This window comes from Gymnoscopelus microlampas, assembly GCF_963454915.1.
Source record: "Gymnoscopelus microlampas genome assembly, chromosome: 4".
Lineage (NCBI taxonomy): Eukaryota > Metazoa > Chordata > Actinopteri > Myctophiformes > Myctophidae > Gymnoscopelus > Gymnoscopelus microlampas.
This window is the reverse complement of record NC_139941.1, coordinates 21723935-21737675: the sequence shown is the minus strand read 5'-3', so window position 1 is coordinate 21737675 and position 13741 is coordinate 21723935. Positions and strand designations below refer to the sequence as shown.

The 13741-nt window shown below is 41.6% G+C and overlaps 1 protein-coding gene across 1 annotated transcript; it reads right to left on the bottom strand.

The window, feature by feature from the left end:
- On the bottom strand, positions 1-13527 carry letm2 (leucine zipper-EF-hand containing transmembrane protein 2). Its single transcript, XM_084055675.1, has 11 exons — positions 13275-13527; positions 11899-11967; positions 10723-11251; positions 7671-7814; positions 6428-6565; positions 5913-6116; positions 4956-5075; positions 4289-4408; positions 3753-3845; positions 3561-3629; positions 1-2605 (listed from the first exon to the last, which is right to left on the bottom strand). Exons 2-11 carry the CDS (start codon positions 11943-11945, stop codon positions 2549-2551), a joined length of 1521 nt encoding a protein of 506 aa, XP_083911801.1. The 5' UTR covers positions 11946-11967; positions 13275-13527; the 3' UTR covers positions 1-2548.
- Between the last annotated feature and the right edge of the window lie 214 nt (positions 13528-13741).

Below are 13741 nucleotides of genomic sequence, written 5' to 3'. Positions count from 1 at the left end.
AAGAGTTTCATGACTTTAATCATGTGTATTCTTTTAATCTCCCAAATACTCATTTGACACGGTACAATGCATTATCTTAATACAGGCCAATGAGTTATCTGACTGCAACACCTTTTTAAATGGAAATAGTAAGCTACAAACATTTTTACAGCCTAGTCACTCCCACTAATGCGGATAAAATAGCAGATATATTGTTCAATGGCCTATGCAACACACAGTATCAGTGACCAAATGGGCAGGGTGAGAAAACTGTCGTCCAGATCAACTCATCACAAAGTATGCAGAGCCTCACACAACATGATGCCTTTCTGACTATGGTGTTATTGTGAACGAAGCACTGTTTTAAATGGAACATTTACCTCTACCTCAAGACACCAACTTCCTGACTTAGTCTGTTGCTTAGCCTATAAATCAATGTAGATCTACACATTGCTTTGAGGGGAGACTTGGCTAGATTTGGCAGCAGAGCAGCACATGAGCTAATTTACTGTAACCGTTTACATGTTTCTATTCTGTGACTTGAAAATGTGACTTTTCTGCCAATGACGATAATGGTAGAGGATGGACTAGGGTGGGATTCCACAGAAGAGAAACAGGTCAAAGTGCATCCATGCAACTAGGCGCCATTGACACGTTGCCATGAAAGCCAATGTGCACACAATTCTCAAACCAAGCATAAAATGAAATGGCAGGATGTGCAACCAATATAATTTGAAAATAATAAAAATGCAATAAAACCAAAGCCTTTCACCCTTTATTTAAAACAAATGCCCATTCTTCATTGACACCCATGTTCATGAGGTGCCATTCACCCAATGGCACCTCATGAACATGGGTGTCAATAAAGAAGGTGTAATAGGAGGAAAATGCCAATTTCTTCAATTTAATCCAGAGAGTGAGAATCTGGTGCCAATGGATGTTATGGTTAGTCTGAATGAAGGGGGGGATAACAATATCCACTTTATGTAAAACAATTCTCCCAAGGGCTAAGGCATCATCAAACACACACACACACACACACACACACACACACACACACACACACGCAAGCATACAGTACGTTTTCGTGGTAAACTTTCGATTGACAACCTTCAAAGCCAACGCTTCATGAAACAGGGTAAATTGGCCTTTCATACTCATTATTTCAGCTCTTCAGGAACCATATTACAAAATATTATACAAACAAAAACAAAAAAACTTTAAAACTTTGTGTAACTGTCATTAGTGGCCTCAGAATTTAAATGCTACTCCAATAAATTATTAGACAATTCTAATTACATTTGAGCTTAAACAAAGGACATGGGAAAGAACATCCAGTAGCAGTCAATTAGCGCCAAATATATTTTTCTTCCAATGTTCAATTACCACAAATCAAAGGGAGTAGCATCGTTGTGTTAAAAGACAATATATACACGGTATATTCAGATACAAAAAAAAATAGGCAAATTTTACACAGATTGTCAGTTCAGTTTCTTACCGGTGGAGGCAGAATGCACATCACTGCAGACTCTCACAAGGACTAAGGAGTGAACTCTTTCTTACAATCAAAATAATTAACCCGTGTTTGCTTGCCATTTACAGCTTCTAGTGCTTACACAATGCCACTTCATTCATTGCGAATAGGCCAGTCCAGATCAGTAGGTCATCAGAATGACGAGGTTTCTGTAGTTTTGTTGTTGTGGATTACTTGAGATTACAGTGCAGTCCAACAATCATTCAGAAAAACATCTCTCATCAGCTGACTCCCACTACTGTCTGAACTAACACTTTTAACGATTAAACAATCAGAACAAATAAAAACTGATAAAAAGTTTAAGTTCATAGAACTTTTGCTTCGTTTTAGATAACGTAAGGGAGTTGCATAGCAAACTGTACAAAGCAGCTGCTGCTGTGATGTCAGACACTGAGATAAATTTACAGGGTATTTACAAATATACAAAAGGAGGAGCTTTTGGAGATGGTCTAGACCAGAGGGGACGCCATCCACACAGTTAACCAGACTGGGCCATCTCCTCACGGACAGTAAATCAGTTGCATCCCACTGCCAGTGGTCTGCCAGTCCAGTGAAACGCCAGGTTAACAATACACTGTCCACCTGTACTGGTACAGTGGCAACTGAATGGAGTGCATGAATTAGGAAAGGATGGTGGGTGAAGACACAGACTAGAGGCTGCTGAAGTTAAGCTGAAAGCATGTGTGTGCTCAAACTGGCAGTAAAACGTCTTTCGGGGGGGTTTACTACAGAAGGAGAATGGAGAGCAGGGGACAAGAGTCCTGGACCAAAGATCCATGTGGCACCTGTGTTGCGGGACTGGGACGACAAATTTTGAGTTATGCCAAGCCAAGAGCCTCCTATCGCTCTGGCCTAGAGAGAGGATTAGAAGATGTTTAAAAAGGCTGTGAGAGATAAAGCGGAGGCAAGCCATGGCGTTGTCCACAGCTGATAGCCTAACGTGTGTCTGCTGCCCCGACACCCCCTCAAGGACACCAAGTGCCACAGCCAAGTCCGTCTTCCATCCAGTCCAGACCTCGAGACCCCTGCCCCACTTTAGACACCATTGGCACTCATCTTGCTCTTCTGAGCCACATCTGTAGCTGCCTTGGCCTGTGGAAGTAGTGACAGTTTAGTTTAGCGGCAGTCTTTTTAGATCTCTTTAACTCAACTTTGTCAAATACAATAAAGGACTTGTAATAACAATAAAAACATGAAATAAAAAAACAGGACATACGGTAACCTACTTTGGTTGCTCGTCTAACCTATGCTACAATGAAACCTCAAAGTCTTCAGTTACCTAGCGGAATGGTGTCCAATTATCCGTACACCGTTTCTAATTTCATACATGGTTTCCAATTTCGCACACAAACACTCACGTTATTTCCCAAAGGATTGTGAATTCACATATTTTTTAGGACAAATATCACACTTCACACATATCAACTGATATTTAGACATATAAAGTATGTTATATGTTGGACACAAATAAGTTGTGCCTTCAATTTAAACTTGGGCGATAGGTATTTAACCACTTAAATCTTATATACTTCATTGGCCGCGGAAGCCCAGGGGTCTGTACTTGCCCCCTCCTTTTTTCCTTCCACACCAAATCACACTAACTTAACATTTGTCAGGATATGCTTTAGAGTCAAGTATACTCGCTGTGGGATTTCAACCTGTGATCTTAGGAACGTGGAGTTAATGTTGTGACACAGTGAGCCAGAAAGCATGCCGTTTCATCACTTTTGGATGTTATTTGAAGCTTAGGTGGCATGCCCCTGTCCCCTTTCTAGCAGAAAGTCCTCAGAGGATACTACTACCTTTAGCAATGAAGCAGGGAAGAACACATCCAGTAGGTGGCGACATAAGTTCCATGTCTGGCCTGCTTTTCTCAACAGCAAGCAGCAACACCATGAAGGTACATAAAGGGTTCATACTGATACAGACATGAGATGAATGAAGTGTCCAGCAGCAGAAACTAACTGGATTAGAAGCCCTGCCTTGGCTCTAATGTCATACTGGTTCCAGTTGACAACACAAAACCCCGTGCTCCATGGAGACTTACCTGAAGGACTTCAGCAGGAGACAGAGGTTTGTCTGACAGCACAGGGGCCTTGTCTCTCACCTCCTCTACCTTGGACAGACAAATGGACAGAAAGACACATTAGATCGAAAATATTTCATAAAACTCGAGAGCCTTGTGGAACTTTGGAAACTTTCTGTGTATTTTTATGGTATATCAAAGGAGTGCGCTGACCGGTCTGTCTTTGATGACCAGGGCAGGGTCGGCCAGCCTGTCGGTGGAGGCAGAGGTTGCTTCTGTATTCTCCACAGGAGGAGGGTTAGATTTCTACAACAACAACAAAAATATAAGATCATCCACTCCCTCCCTCCCAAAAAGAAGATTGTGAATACAATATGACAAGTCTATCTGATACTTTCAGGAGACGTACCATTGCCAACACAAAAGTCTCTATACCATCCTTTATCATTATTGTCATGTTATTCAGGGTACAAATAAGAGCCCCTTTGGCAGAGCCAGGAACAATGAAAGGAGTTATACAAGTTGTGGAGATTTTCAGAGTACGACTTACGGGTTTACTGAGTCGGCCGGAACATAATGTCCGTGACCTGCATACCATCTACTCAACGACCCGAATGCAACACTGGACTTTCATGTGCACTGCTCTGATTCTCTAATATGTACATTCATGGGACTGTACAACAGCCTCAGCTTACTAGATTTAACTAGGCTGTAGATGTTGACTTTTTCTGAGTATGTGTGCATCTAACCTCTAGTTTAGGTACAGGGGGGATGACGGGAGCTTTAGGTCTGAGTTCCGTCAGGTACATGGCCCTGGAGAGCAGCAGCAGGGATGGAGGCACATTCTCCTTCAGATGCAGGTCCAGCCACTACCAGGAGAAAACCACAGAAGCCACCAACATGAGATCACTGCTTTCGGTTATAACACATCTTGCACCACATTGAATCCGAAGTAATACATTAAAAAAATAATGTAGTCTTTTTAAAAAATGAGACAATCTCTTAACACTTTGTTGAACTACTCATACATTGAGCCGGTTTAATTACATGCAATAAAAACAGCACATTTTTGTTACAATTTCCCCCCAAAAAAGGCCAATTGAATACATCAACAAACTCAACACTACGGAACTGATGTTTTGATGCTGCATTTACACTAGCAACGACAAAAACTACAAAGTGACCAAGTGTGCGCAGGTACATTGCTGCCGAGTCGCTGCTGTGTTACTCAAGCCATACTGTAGGGTAGGGTTAAATAGCACAGGGAATTGGTTACCATTAAGAATTAATGGCATTTCTTCCATTTACGGAACAGAGCAGGAATTGAGAAGGTGATTGCAAATTCCATCGAAAATGACTTGTAGTCGTAGCCTGTTGCTTTGTCACCTCTAGTGTGAATGCGGTATAAAGCCTCACCTGCTGTATCTGCTGACGTAGCTGGTCGGTGGTGAGACCCAGAGACCTCATCCCTCGACTACGGCATGCAGCCTGCAGCTCTGACACACTCATGGCCGGCACACCCTCTCCTGCGATCATCTGTACAGAGAGGGTGGAAATGGAATCACATTCAGTTTAGGACAATAGGTGTTGAGGAGAGAAACGCATGAAGATAAAGGAAAACACGTAAAACTGGAAGTTCCGATAACAAAAAAAATTACACTTTGGTATAAGCATGCAAACATAGGGCGTCGTCTTAAATGCGGCATGAGCAGGTTGCAAGAGAAAGTTCAACACCAGTGTGGGTGGCTCTCCACCCTGTACACTTCCTCATTTGACCACAACTCTGTCTCTGCAGCGTTTCACTACCTCTATCCTCCCTCCATGACCCCAGAACCACACCACCACAACCATAACATTATTTTATCGGCCAAATGTTGTTTCTGAATTGCAGTTAAAGATAGTTTCAATAAAAGCTTTTCCAAAACTGCTGAATCTACATACTGTATGTTGGTAACTTGTCCACAGGTGCCATGGATGTTATTTAGTGTACCAGTTATCCTAGTTTCTTTGTAGCACTTCATTGTTTTCTTGGCGCTCTACTCAACTGTTCATGCCACTTCCACACTGTAAATAAGAGCGTCTGCTAAATACCTCAATTGTATATCTTTTTTTGGACATCCCGATATTGAACTCTTACTGTACATTCTGTTCATTAGAATAAGATAAAGATTGAACCCCAGGTGATTAAGTTGTCATAGTATCAACAGCAGTAAAGCTTGTAGATCAGCTATTTTCGGCACATGACACTTTGCACAACAAAGTATAAATCACCCTTAAAGTAAAACACAGAAACAGGTAAGACAAAATACCATAAGAAAATGCAATAGTACGGTACAGAGAGCTTGAGGACATCAACACTGCCCCAAATCTCACCTCATCGTCCGCCCTGATAGTCCTCAGCTGCATCATCAGCTGGAAGCGAAGCAGATTGTTGGTGCCAATGGGCTGCAGCTCCAGCAGCTTACACAGAGCCACCAGCTGGGGGCGCTCCAGGTGCTCCAACGTCAGCTCATCCTCAAACAGCTTGGCGAACTTGACAATGTCCTTGGTGGTAGGCTGTTCCCCGGTGTGACGCACCTGAGCAACGAGACAGACATTGATTGGATACGGTTCAATGACGCAAAGGGTAATCATGGCTGTGTGGAAGCACCGGAAACAAAGACGCCGCCGCGAGTTATCATTATTGATCACGTGTTTGCAGCTACCTGGGATGTATATGTGACCTTTGAATCTCTGCTTGCGCAGAGCAGCAACTGTTAGCTCTGGCATAAGCAGCGGGTTAATGAATGGCTGAGCGATAAGCAACACAGACAGGTAGGTGAGTTAATGATCCAGGCCATATCATAGAACTACAGTGCAAAACACAAAACAAAGCATTCTGGTTTTACCTTCTGTACGTATGTAGAGAAGCGCTGCGTCTCATCCTCCGTTTTTGCCTTGTTCCTGCGGGCCATCTCTGCGATGGTCTCCTGGAGAAACTTGGCCAGTTCCAGTTTTGCAGCCAGACCCTTCTTTTGCTTCTCCTCCTGCAGAGAGTGAGCTCAGAATTAAACTTTTAAGCAGTTGTGAAAACTAAGTTAAACACAACAGTGTAGGAAAGTCTATTGTCAGTGCCAGGTCCCTCTACTACACCATTATTCTGCCTCAATGATAGGATGGAAGATTTATTGGTTACAGTGTGGACGTACAGTATATACTCATATTAAAAAGGTAGGGTAAGATATTGTTTGGTTTAAACAAAGCTTTACTTTGTTAAAAGGTTAAAGCACTATATTGTGAGATGAATTATTGCTATAGAGTGCTTGTTCAGTAACAGGGGTCTCCCCGTCTCTCCATATCTTTAATTAACAGAAAATATATCATTTCAAGTGGGTGGCCAATCTTCAGCCAATCAAGAGAAAGTACACATTTCATTTTAGTGTTCCAATTCCAATTTTGTCATCACTTCCAATTTCACTTGTTTAATTTGTATGGCAGCGTGGTTTCTTATTTTCCTTATACAAAAATAAGAAAAATCACAATGTGACAATATTGACTTAGTATTGTTTTGCAAAGTCCCTCACCATGACGTCACAAAACAAGTCTGTGGTGAAAACACCAGTGCTCTTTTCATCTGGTGTCTGAAAGGCCAGACACCTCTGTTGTCCAGCAGCACGTGGGCATATCTGGGAGTCACTCAGCCGTGTTCCCAGAGCGACCAGGGAAAATCAGAGCTGACAGAACTAATGAACCTAACAGAAAAGAACCATCTGCTTCTACTGGATTTAACCCTTTACAGGGGAGGGAAGGTGTGAGTGTTGTACATGATTTCTAAAATCTGATATGACATTTGAGGTCTAAAATGGCAACTCATATCAAGGTGTATTGTTACAATGGTAGCAATACAATACAGTACAGTACATGATTTCTTGAACACATGAGAATCTGATATGACAAGGCAATTTTCTAAACATTATTTGCGTTACGATAACATTGTCACAAGCAATTGTCTCAAATGGCTGTGACCAACTGCTTGCATCAGCTATGACCGGTACACCGCCCCACACCCTATATGAGGTTATGTAAGAAGGGGATAGACTTGAGCCATGAAGTCAGTCATGCTTCGGATTCAGAGTGTATATGTAAACATGCCTTTTTGGACTCTGTCTCGAAGGTGGAGGGCAGCATCTCTGGGAAGAGCTTGAGGAAGACAGGGAGCAGGAACTCCATGAAAGGAACGATGATGAACAGCGTGAAGGGCACAAGACGGAAGAGGTCAGCACAGGTCCTCATAAGCTAAAGAGAGAGTTGGAAAGAGACAGCCATGAGTAGCTGGCATCAGGGTGCCAGGATTACTGGTCAAGTTTCAGTTTCCTCATGGCAAGCGAGACTTAATGTGAGCCTTTTGCGAAATCTTGCCAACCCTGTCAGTATGACAGTCTTTGGCACTGCATTTGTATATCAGAGGCACACTGTGTGCTTTAGCGCTGTCAAGTCTCCTAAAATAGCTCAAATACAACTCTGTCATGGCAGTCACACAGCTTGGGTTACTGTGCATGCAGGTGTGCCTGTGTTTCTCAGTTGTTGTCATACAGTAAATTCATATCATTTACTTTCACTTAGAAGAACTTGGTAAAATACAGTTGCACCTCAACTTAACTGACAAACGTCTGTTAGCAATGGGCATTTAAAGAAATGTATACAGCTACAGCAGTCAAATACAGGCTCATTATTCATGTTCTTTTTGTATAGCAAAAGGTTGAAATACAATTTAAAATGTCAAGACAAGCTTTTAATAAAAATCTATGTGATGATAATAACATACAATACATGAGACAGTATATTATCTAGTTAAGAAAATAAGGGCTACAAAATATGAAAATACGACACTTCTCCTTAATTTAGCAGATGTACCTGATTTGACAACATAATAGGATAGCAGGTGTTTAAATAGGTAACAGTGTCCTCTACGGTCCCACGAACCAGACAAAACATGAGAACATGCACTGAGAAGCCCCCTTTAATAACCAGGAAGCCTACCTGAGAGTTGCCTACAATGGCCTGCCCTATTTCATGCTTTGTGAACACAACTGAAACCAGCTCAGCTGACCACATCAGCTGATTTGACTTTCAGAACTAGCTCCTGGTACTGAGCATCACTGTAATCAAAGACAACAGTTACGTTATTATTTAGCCACTCTACTGTACATTCATCGGCCTTTATTCTGAATCCCAGGAAATTATAGGATAACACTTAATCAACCCCCAGGGGAGGATCAATGGCTTCCATTGTTGACGGAAGAATCCTAAATTCCACATTCTTGATCACTTTACAGTCTACCTGATGAGCTACTGCCACTTACTTAACATACAGTGTATCATACTGTAATACCTGAATGATTCTGCACGAAGGAGCTGATTAGTGTGTCAACCACATTATAGTGCAAGTTCAAATGTGGCTGAAGAAGTTTCCCCCGTCTCTGAACCAAGGTTATATTGCTTAACTAAAACTTGAAAAATCTATGAAAAAATTATAATAATTAGTTGCGTTTGTGAAAAACTAAACACAAATTTAAATACTGGCCTTAAATTAGAAATAGTATTAATATTGAAGCAAAACAGATTTTTTTTTAGGTTGTTTTTTTTGCGTCAAAAATGCAGAAAGCCCCATCATAAACATAAATAAAAACTAAACTATACCTAAACTAAACTAAAACAAAACAAAAAGTGGCTAAGAGAGATGCTCATTATAACAGGATATCACTAGACTATTAGCACAGTATTGGTGCGTCAAGTGAGGGGTGGTTCTCAAAAACCAATTAATACTGACTAAACCTAAATAAAAATGACTTGTGTACAAAAACTAAAATAGAAATGCCAGCAACTCACAGAACTAAACTGAAACTAAAATAACAGAATAGAAAAATAAAATGTAAAGTAAAGGAAATTTTAAAACTAAAATCACCCTTCCCTGCTCTATCCTTAGCTTTCTGTCTCTCTCGGCTGATTTTATCTGGAAAAGAATAGCTGTTCCTTTGCAATTGTTGAATTCCATATTCCTGATTGGTACAATATCTGTTACTACCACCAGTTACCTAACATGATAGTATGTCTGCACGTTTTTCATTGTTTGTACTGCTTTTGTTTACACTTGTGTTCCCAAGTGAAATGTTATTCAGTTCACAGTGCACCCATAAGCTGAGTGGACAATAAAGTTTGAACTGAACATAATAAACTGAATGAGACTCACAAAAGATAGCAATATGCTAGGCTATTAGCCTACGTGCTGTCTGAGGCTGTGGAATGAACTAAAAGAAAAATATATATTAAATTCACAATTTGTAAAAAATGCTCAAACAGAACAGAACAGAAAGTACACATGCTTCTAGACTGAACAGGGTTTCAGATAGCTGTTCATATGCTGATGCTGTTGACAATCCCTTGATTAGCAAACTAGTTGCATGTCAGAGAAAATACTAAATCTTACAATCCTTACTGATAGAATAGATCATAACTACAAAACTGTATGTACTTCACAAGTATCTGTGGAACTGAATAACCTACTAGCATATACTAGCATAGTAAACAGTTAAAACATGAAAGCTGTTAGAAAAGCCATAGCATGGCACACAGCACATGAGCTTAAACTTACACCCTGCATGTGCATGGCACACTATATGCCTAAGCCAACTCATCTGCCAGGACTTCCCAAGTACATAGCGTGCTGCTACACCAGGAGTTTAATATAGGCCGACGGGGCAGGTGCCATGGCACAGTGACAGTAGGCTCTGTCGTAAAATCGACAGACCATAATAATAAGTTTAGAAGGATTGTCATGCCATCCCGGCCAGCCCTCTGCCATAAAATGCATCAGATTGATTTACTAACAATCACCTAAAGTAAACCGGTGACAAAGCAGAATAACCAGCACAGTTACTTCTACTAAAAATGATTCAACAATGGGAATGAGTAGAGACTAGACACCCGTGATTATGCTGTGGCCTGAGGGCAGTATAAAGACAAGAGATAAAGAGAGGGCAGAAAAGTACAGAACATTTTTCAGGATCGCTTGCATTCCATTGACTTCCGAGCATTGCATAACTGATCAACATGCTTGGGCCTAGCCTTGCTGCTGTGCTCACATAGGAAGATGAGGAAAATCAATGGCCTTATGGCCAAATGCAACACAGCTGTCAGTTCTTACCCTCCTTCTCTCCCTACGAGAGAGAATTTGTCCGTGCAACAGCCTCCACCCCATCCTGCCGGCAATCTTGGTGTCGATGCCCAGTAGCCGAAAGCCATTGTAGTAGTGTTTCATCTCATCCACAATCCTCACATATAGAGATTTTTTCACCACTGCCCTCTCCTGAGCCGGAGGCAGTGGTGCTGCCGCAGTGGCAGCAGGTGGTGGGGTGGGAGTTGATGGGGGTTGAGTGGGGGTCGAAGGGGTGATGGGTTCTTTCTTTATCCCCTGAGGGTCATCCTGGGCTGCAGAGGCTTTAGTGTCTTGTTTTGTGTCCTGGAACCAAACGGTTGAGCTGTGTAGCGACCTGGCTAGCAAGGTGGAGCTGCGAGTCCGACAGGTGTGGGTCCTGAGGCAATGGTGCTGGTGGCTGAGGTGCGAGTGCCTGGCTGTGTATTGGGAGGATAAATGGCCGGTACGTTCTATGTGTAGGTAGGCTTTGGAAGAGAGAGACGAACAGCTTTGTCTCTTGGACAGCAAATACGATCCCCTGTTGACAATGAAAAGAAAATGAAAATGAAATGGCATTACTTAACAGTGTGAGGTGGTAATAAGATGTCTAAGAAAGGAATATGTAAAAACTTAAACTAGAACCTGGCCACAGGCCAGTCATAACAGTCACTGATAATCTACATCTCTGGTGGAAACTTGACTTCCACAAGCTAGTACCTAAACTAGACACCTGAGGGTTATGAATAGGATTCTAAGTGTGCCCCCTACTGGCAATTAATACTTTAACAGAAGTGTCTTGTTTTGGGGAAGAGTATTGCTACTGTAGTTGGTTTTAGTGAGTGGTCATGTTTCATCATTTTGCACATTCACTCGCATCAATACATGCCTGTCAGTAGTCGTCATTTCTGTAGAAAGGATCATTCTAGTCTTTAACTACTACACCCATCTCCCAGTGATTGGACATTAACCAAGTCAAAAACAAGCAGTTCATCTTATATCAGTAAAGTAACCTAGTCTTTCAGTCTTTGTGAGACTGCTTTTTAAACAGTTGCTGAGTCTTACATCACTTCATGAGCGTCTGTGTTTAACTGGGGTTATTGGGAGTATTCTTCAATGTGGTTCCAGTGATTTCTACCTCTGTCAATACAATAAAGATAATATGTAACTGCTGACACAAGTTCTTACCTGCATCTTGTGACAGCCAGAAGCACCTGGGCATTAAAAACTGCCATAGCAGAGGCAGAGTGAGGTATCCTGTTAAAACACAAACCACACAGCATTGTTACATAAAATTCCTTTTCAGTACGGTTGATTCAACAGCAATCAGCCAGATGATTTGGTCGGCATGGCAGAGGTGAGACATCAGTGGTGAGCTCCTCCAACCAAACGTTACATCACCACAAGTTACATCGCCTATCTATCTTGTCACGTGGCCGCCAACGTAAACAGGCAAATGTCACTAATAACAATCCTATCGTCTTATGTTTAGATTAGTAACCTACCGTGGCAACGCGGGCCGTTTATATTCTAGTTTATCATACACAACAATACAAGTTCACTAACATTTTACAAGAAATTAAGACGTTCGGTCGGAAGAGTTAATCTCGTAAAAGATTCGTTTTTATTCCCGTGTTTTTCCACTCGATTCACTCTATAAATTCAGATGTTGAGATGTTTGGAAATGATTCTTAGTTACTTCACTGGTCGAACGTCTGCCACCGTGGAATAATGTCTGCTTTGAATGTTTGAATTGTATTTTCCATTTAAATGTTCACGTCAGCAAACCGCATATAGCCAGGAAGCTAGCTTAGCTAAAGGCAAACTAAATATGTTTGCCTTAGATAATGAAAGGCGGACCGTCTCTCACGTGTTACCGAGCGTCATCAATACATTTAGATATAATCTCATCGTAGTGAAAGTAGTTCTTCTGACATCAGGGGATATTAAGAACGCTGTCTGAGAGTACATTGAATGTCAAAGGGAGGCTATTGTTATCATCTTAGCTACTTCACTAGCCCGGCCTGTGACATTATTATGACAGTTAAGCTAACGCTACTCATGGCTAGCAACAGCCGCATTCGAGGTAGGCTACAAAACGTACCCTCTGCCTAAGCGCATAGCCGCTTAGCAGTGGTGGGAAAAGTACTCATATTTTTTACTTTTACTACTTATTTTTTTACGTTTTACTTCTATTTGTTACGATGCGACGCATTGTGAGCTTGTAGATCGGCAAATTTCAAATGGCCGAAATGGGCTGAAGTGGTTAATATATGTTTTGTAATAATAATAATAATCTACAAGGTAACTAGTAATTTAAGTTTTCAAATAATTGTAGTAGAGTTAAAGTACAATATTTGGCTCTGGGATGTAGTGGAATAGAAGTAAAAGTATAGAAAAATGGAAATAGTGAAGAAAGTAAAAATACCTCAAAATTGTACGTAAGTACAGTACTTGAGTAAATGTACTTGGTTACTTTACACCACTGATAGCCGGGTTAGCAGCTAGCAGCTAAGCTAGCACAGCGGAAAATGGCAGTCAATCTGGTGACGACGGAACCTTACCTCCAGCGTCAATGTCCAAACTATGGCTGCTGACTGGGCGTAGCAAGAAGAAGAAGAAGGCTTCTCGGTGAAAATGAGCAAAATAATCCATTCAAAGCAACCGGTCGATTAATGTCGCGCGACGGAAAACACGCAGGGCGGCCATGGTCATGGTTGAAGCCGTTTACAACGCGTTTTCCCCTATGGTTTTGGTATGTTTTTTAAGAAGACGGTTCTAGAAGCGTCGGGTTCCATTCGGTGCAGCTCTGACTGCACTGAAAGGTCACAGTGGACATGCGTGGATGTTGATGACGTGTTGCCAAATATTGTGAGAGAAACAAGCAGCCAGGTCTATGAAATCCTTTCCTCCGAGGTGGAAAGACTGGTGATGCGAGGTTAATGAAATCCAAGCCCAAATGAAGCCACTAGACTAGAGCCACAGCCACATGAGCACTTAATTGGCTATTTGAAAATAGCGGATCTACAAG

Excerpts from the sequence above, each read along its gene's own strand:
- letm2 (XM_084055675.1), bottom strand. The coding sequence starts at position 11,945 with ATGGCAGTTTTTAATGCCCAGGTGCTTCTGGCTGTCACAAGATGCAG. Across the intron at positions 5,076-5,912 it reads CTATCAGGGCGGACGATGAG|ATGATCGCAGGAGAGGGTGT; the intron begins GTGAGATTTGGG and ends CTCTCTGTACAG. Across the intron at positions 2,606-3,560 it reads CTCCTGCTGAAGTCCTTCAG|GCCAAGGCAGCTACAGATGT; the intron begins GTAAGTCTCCAT and ends CTACTTCCACAG.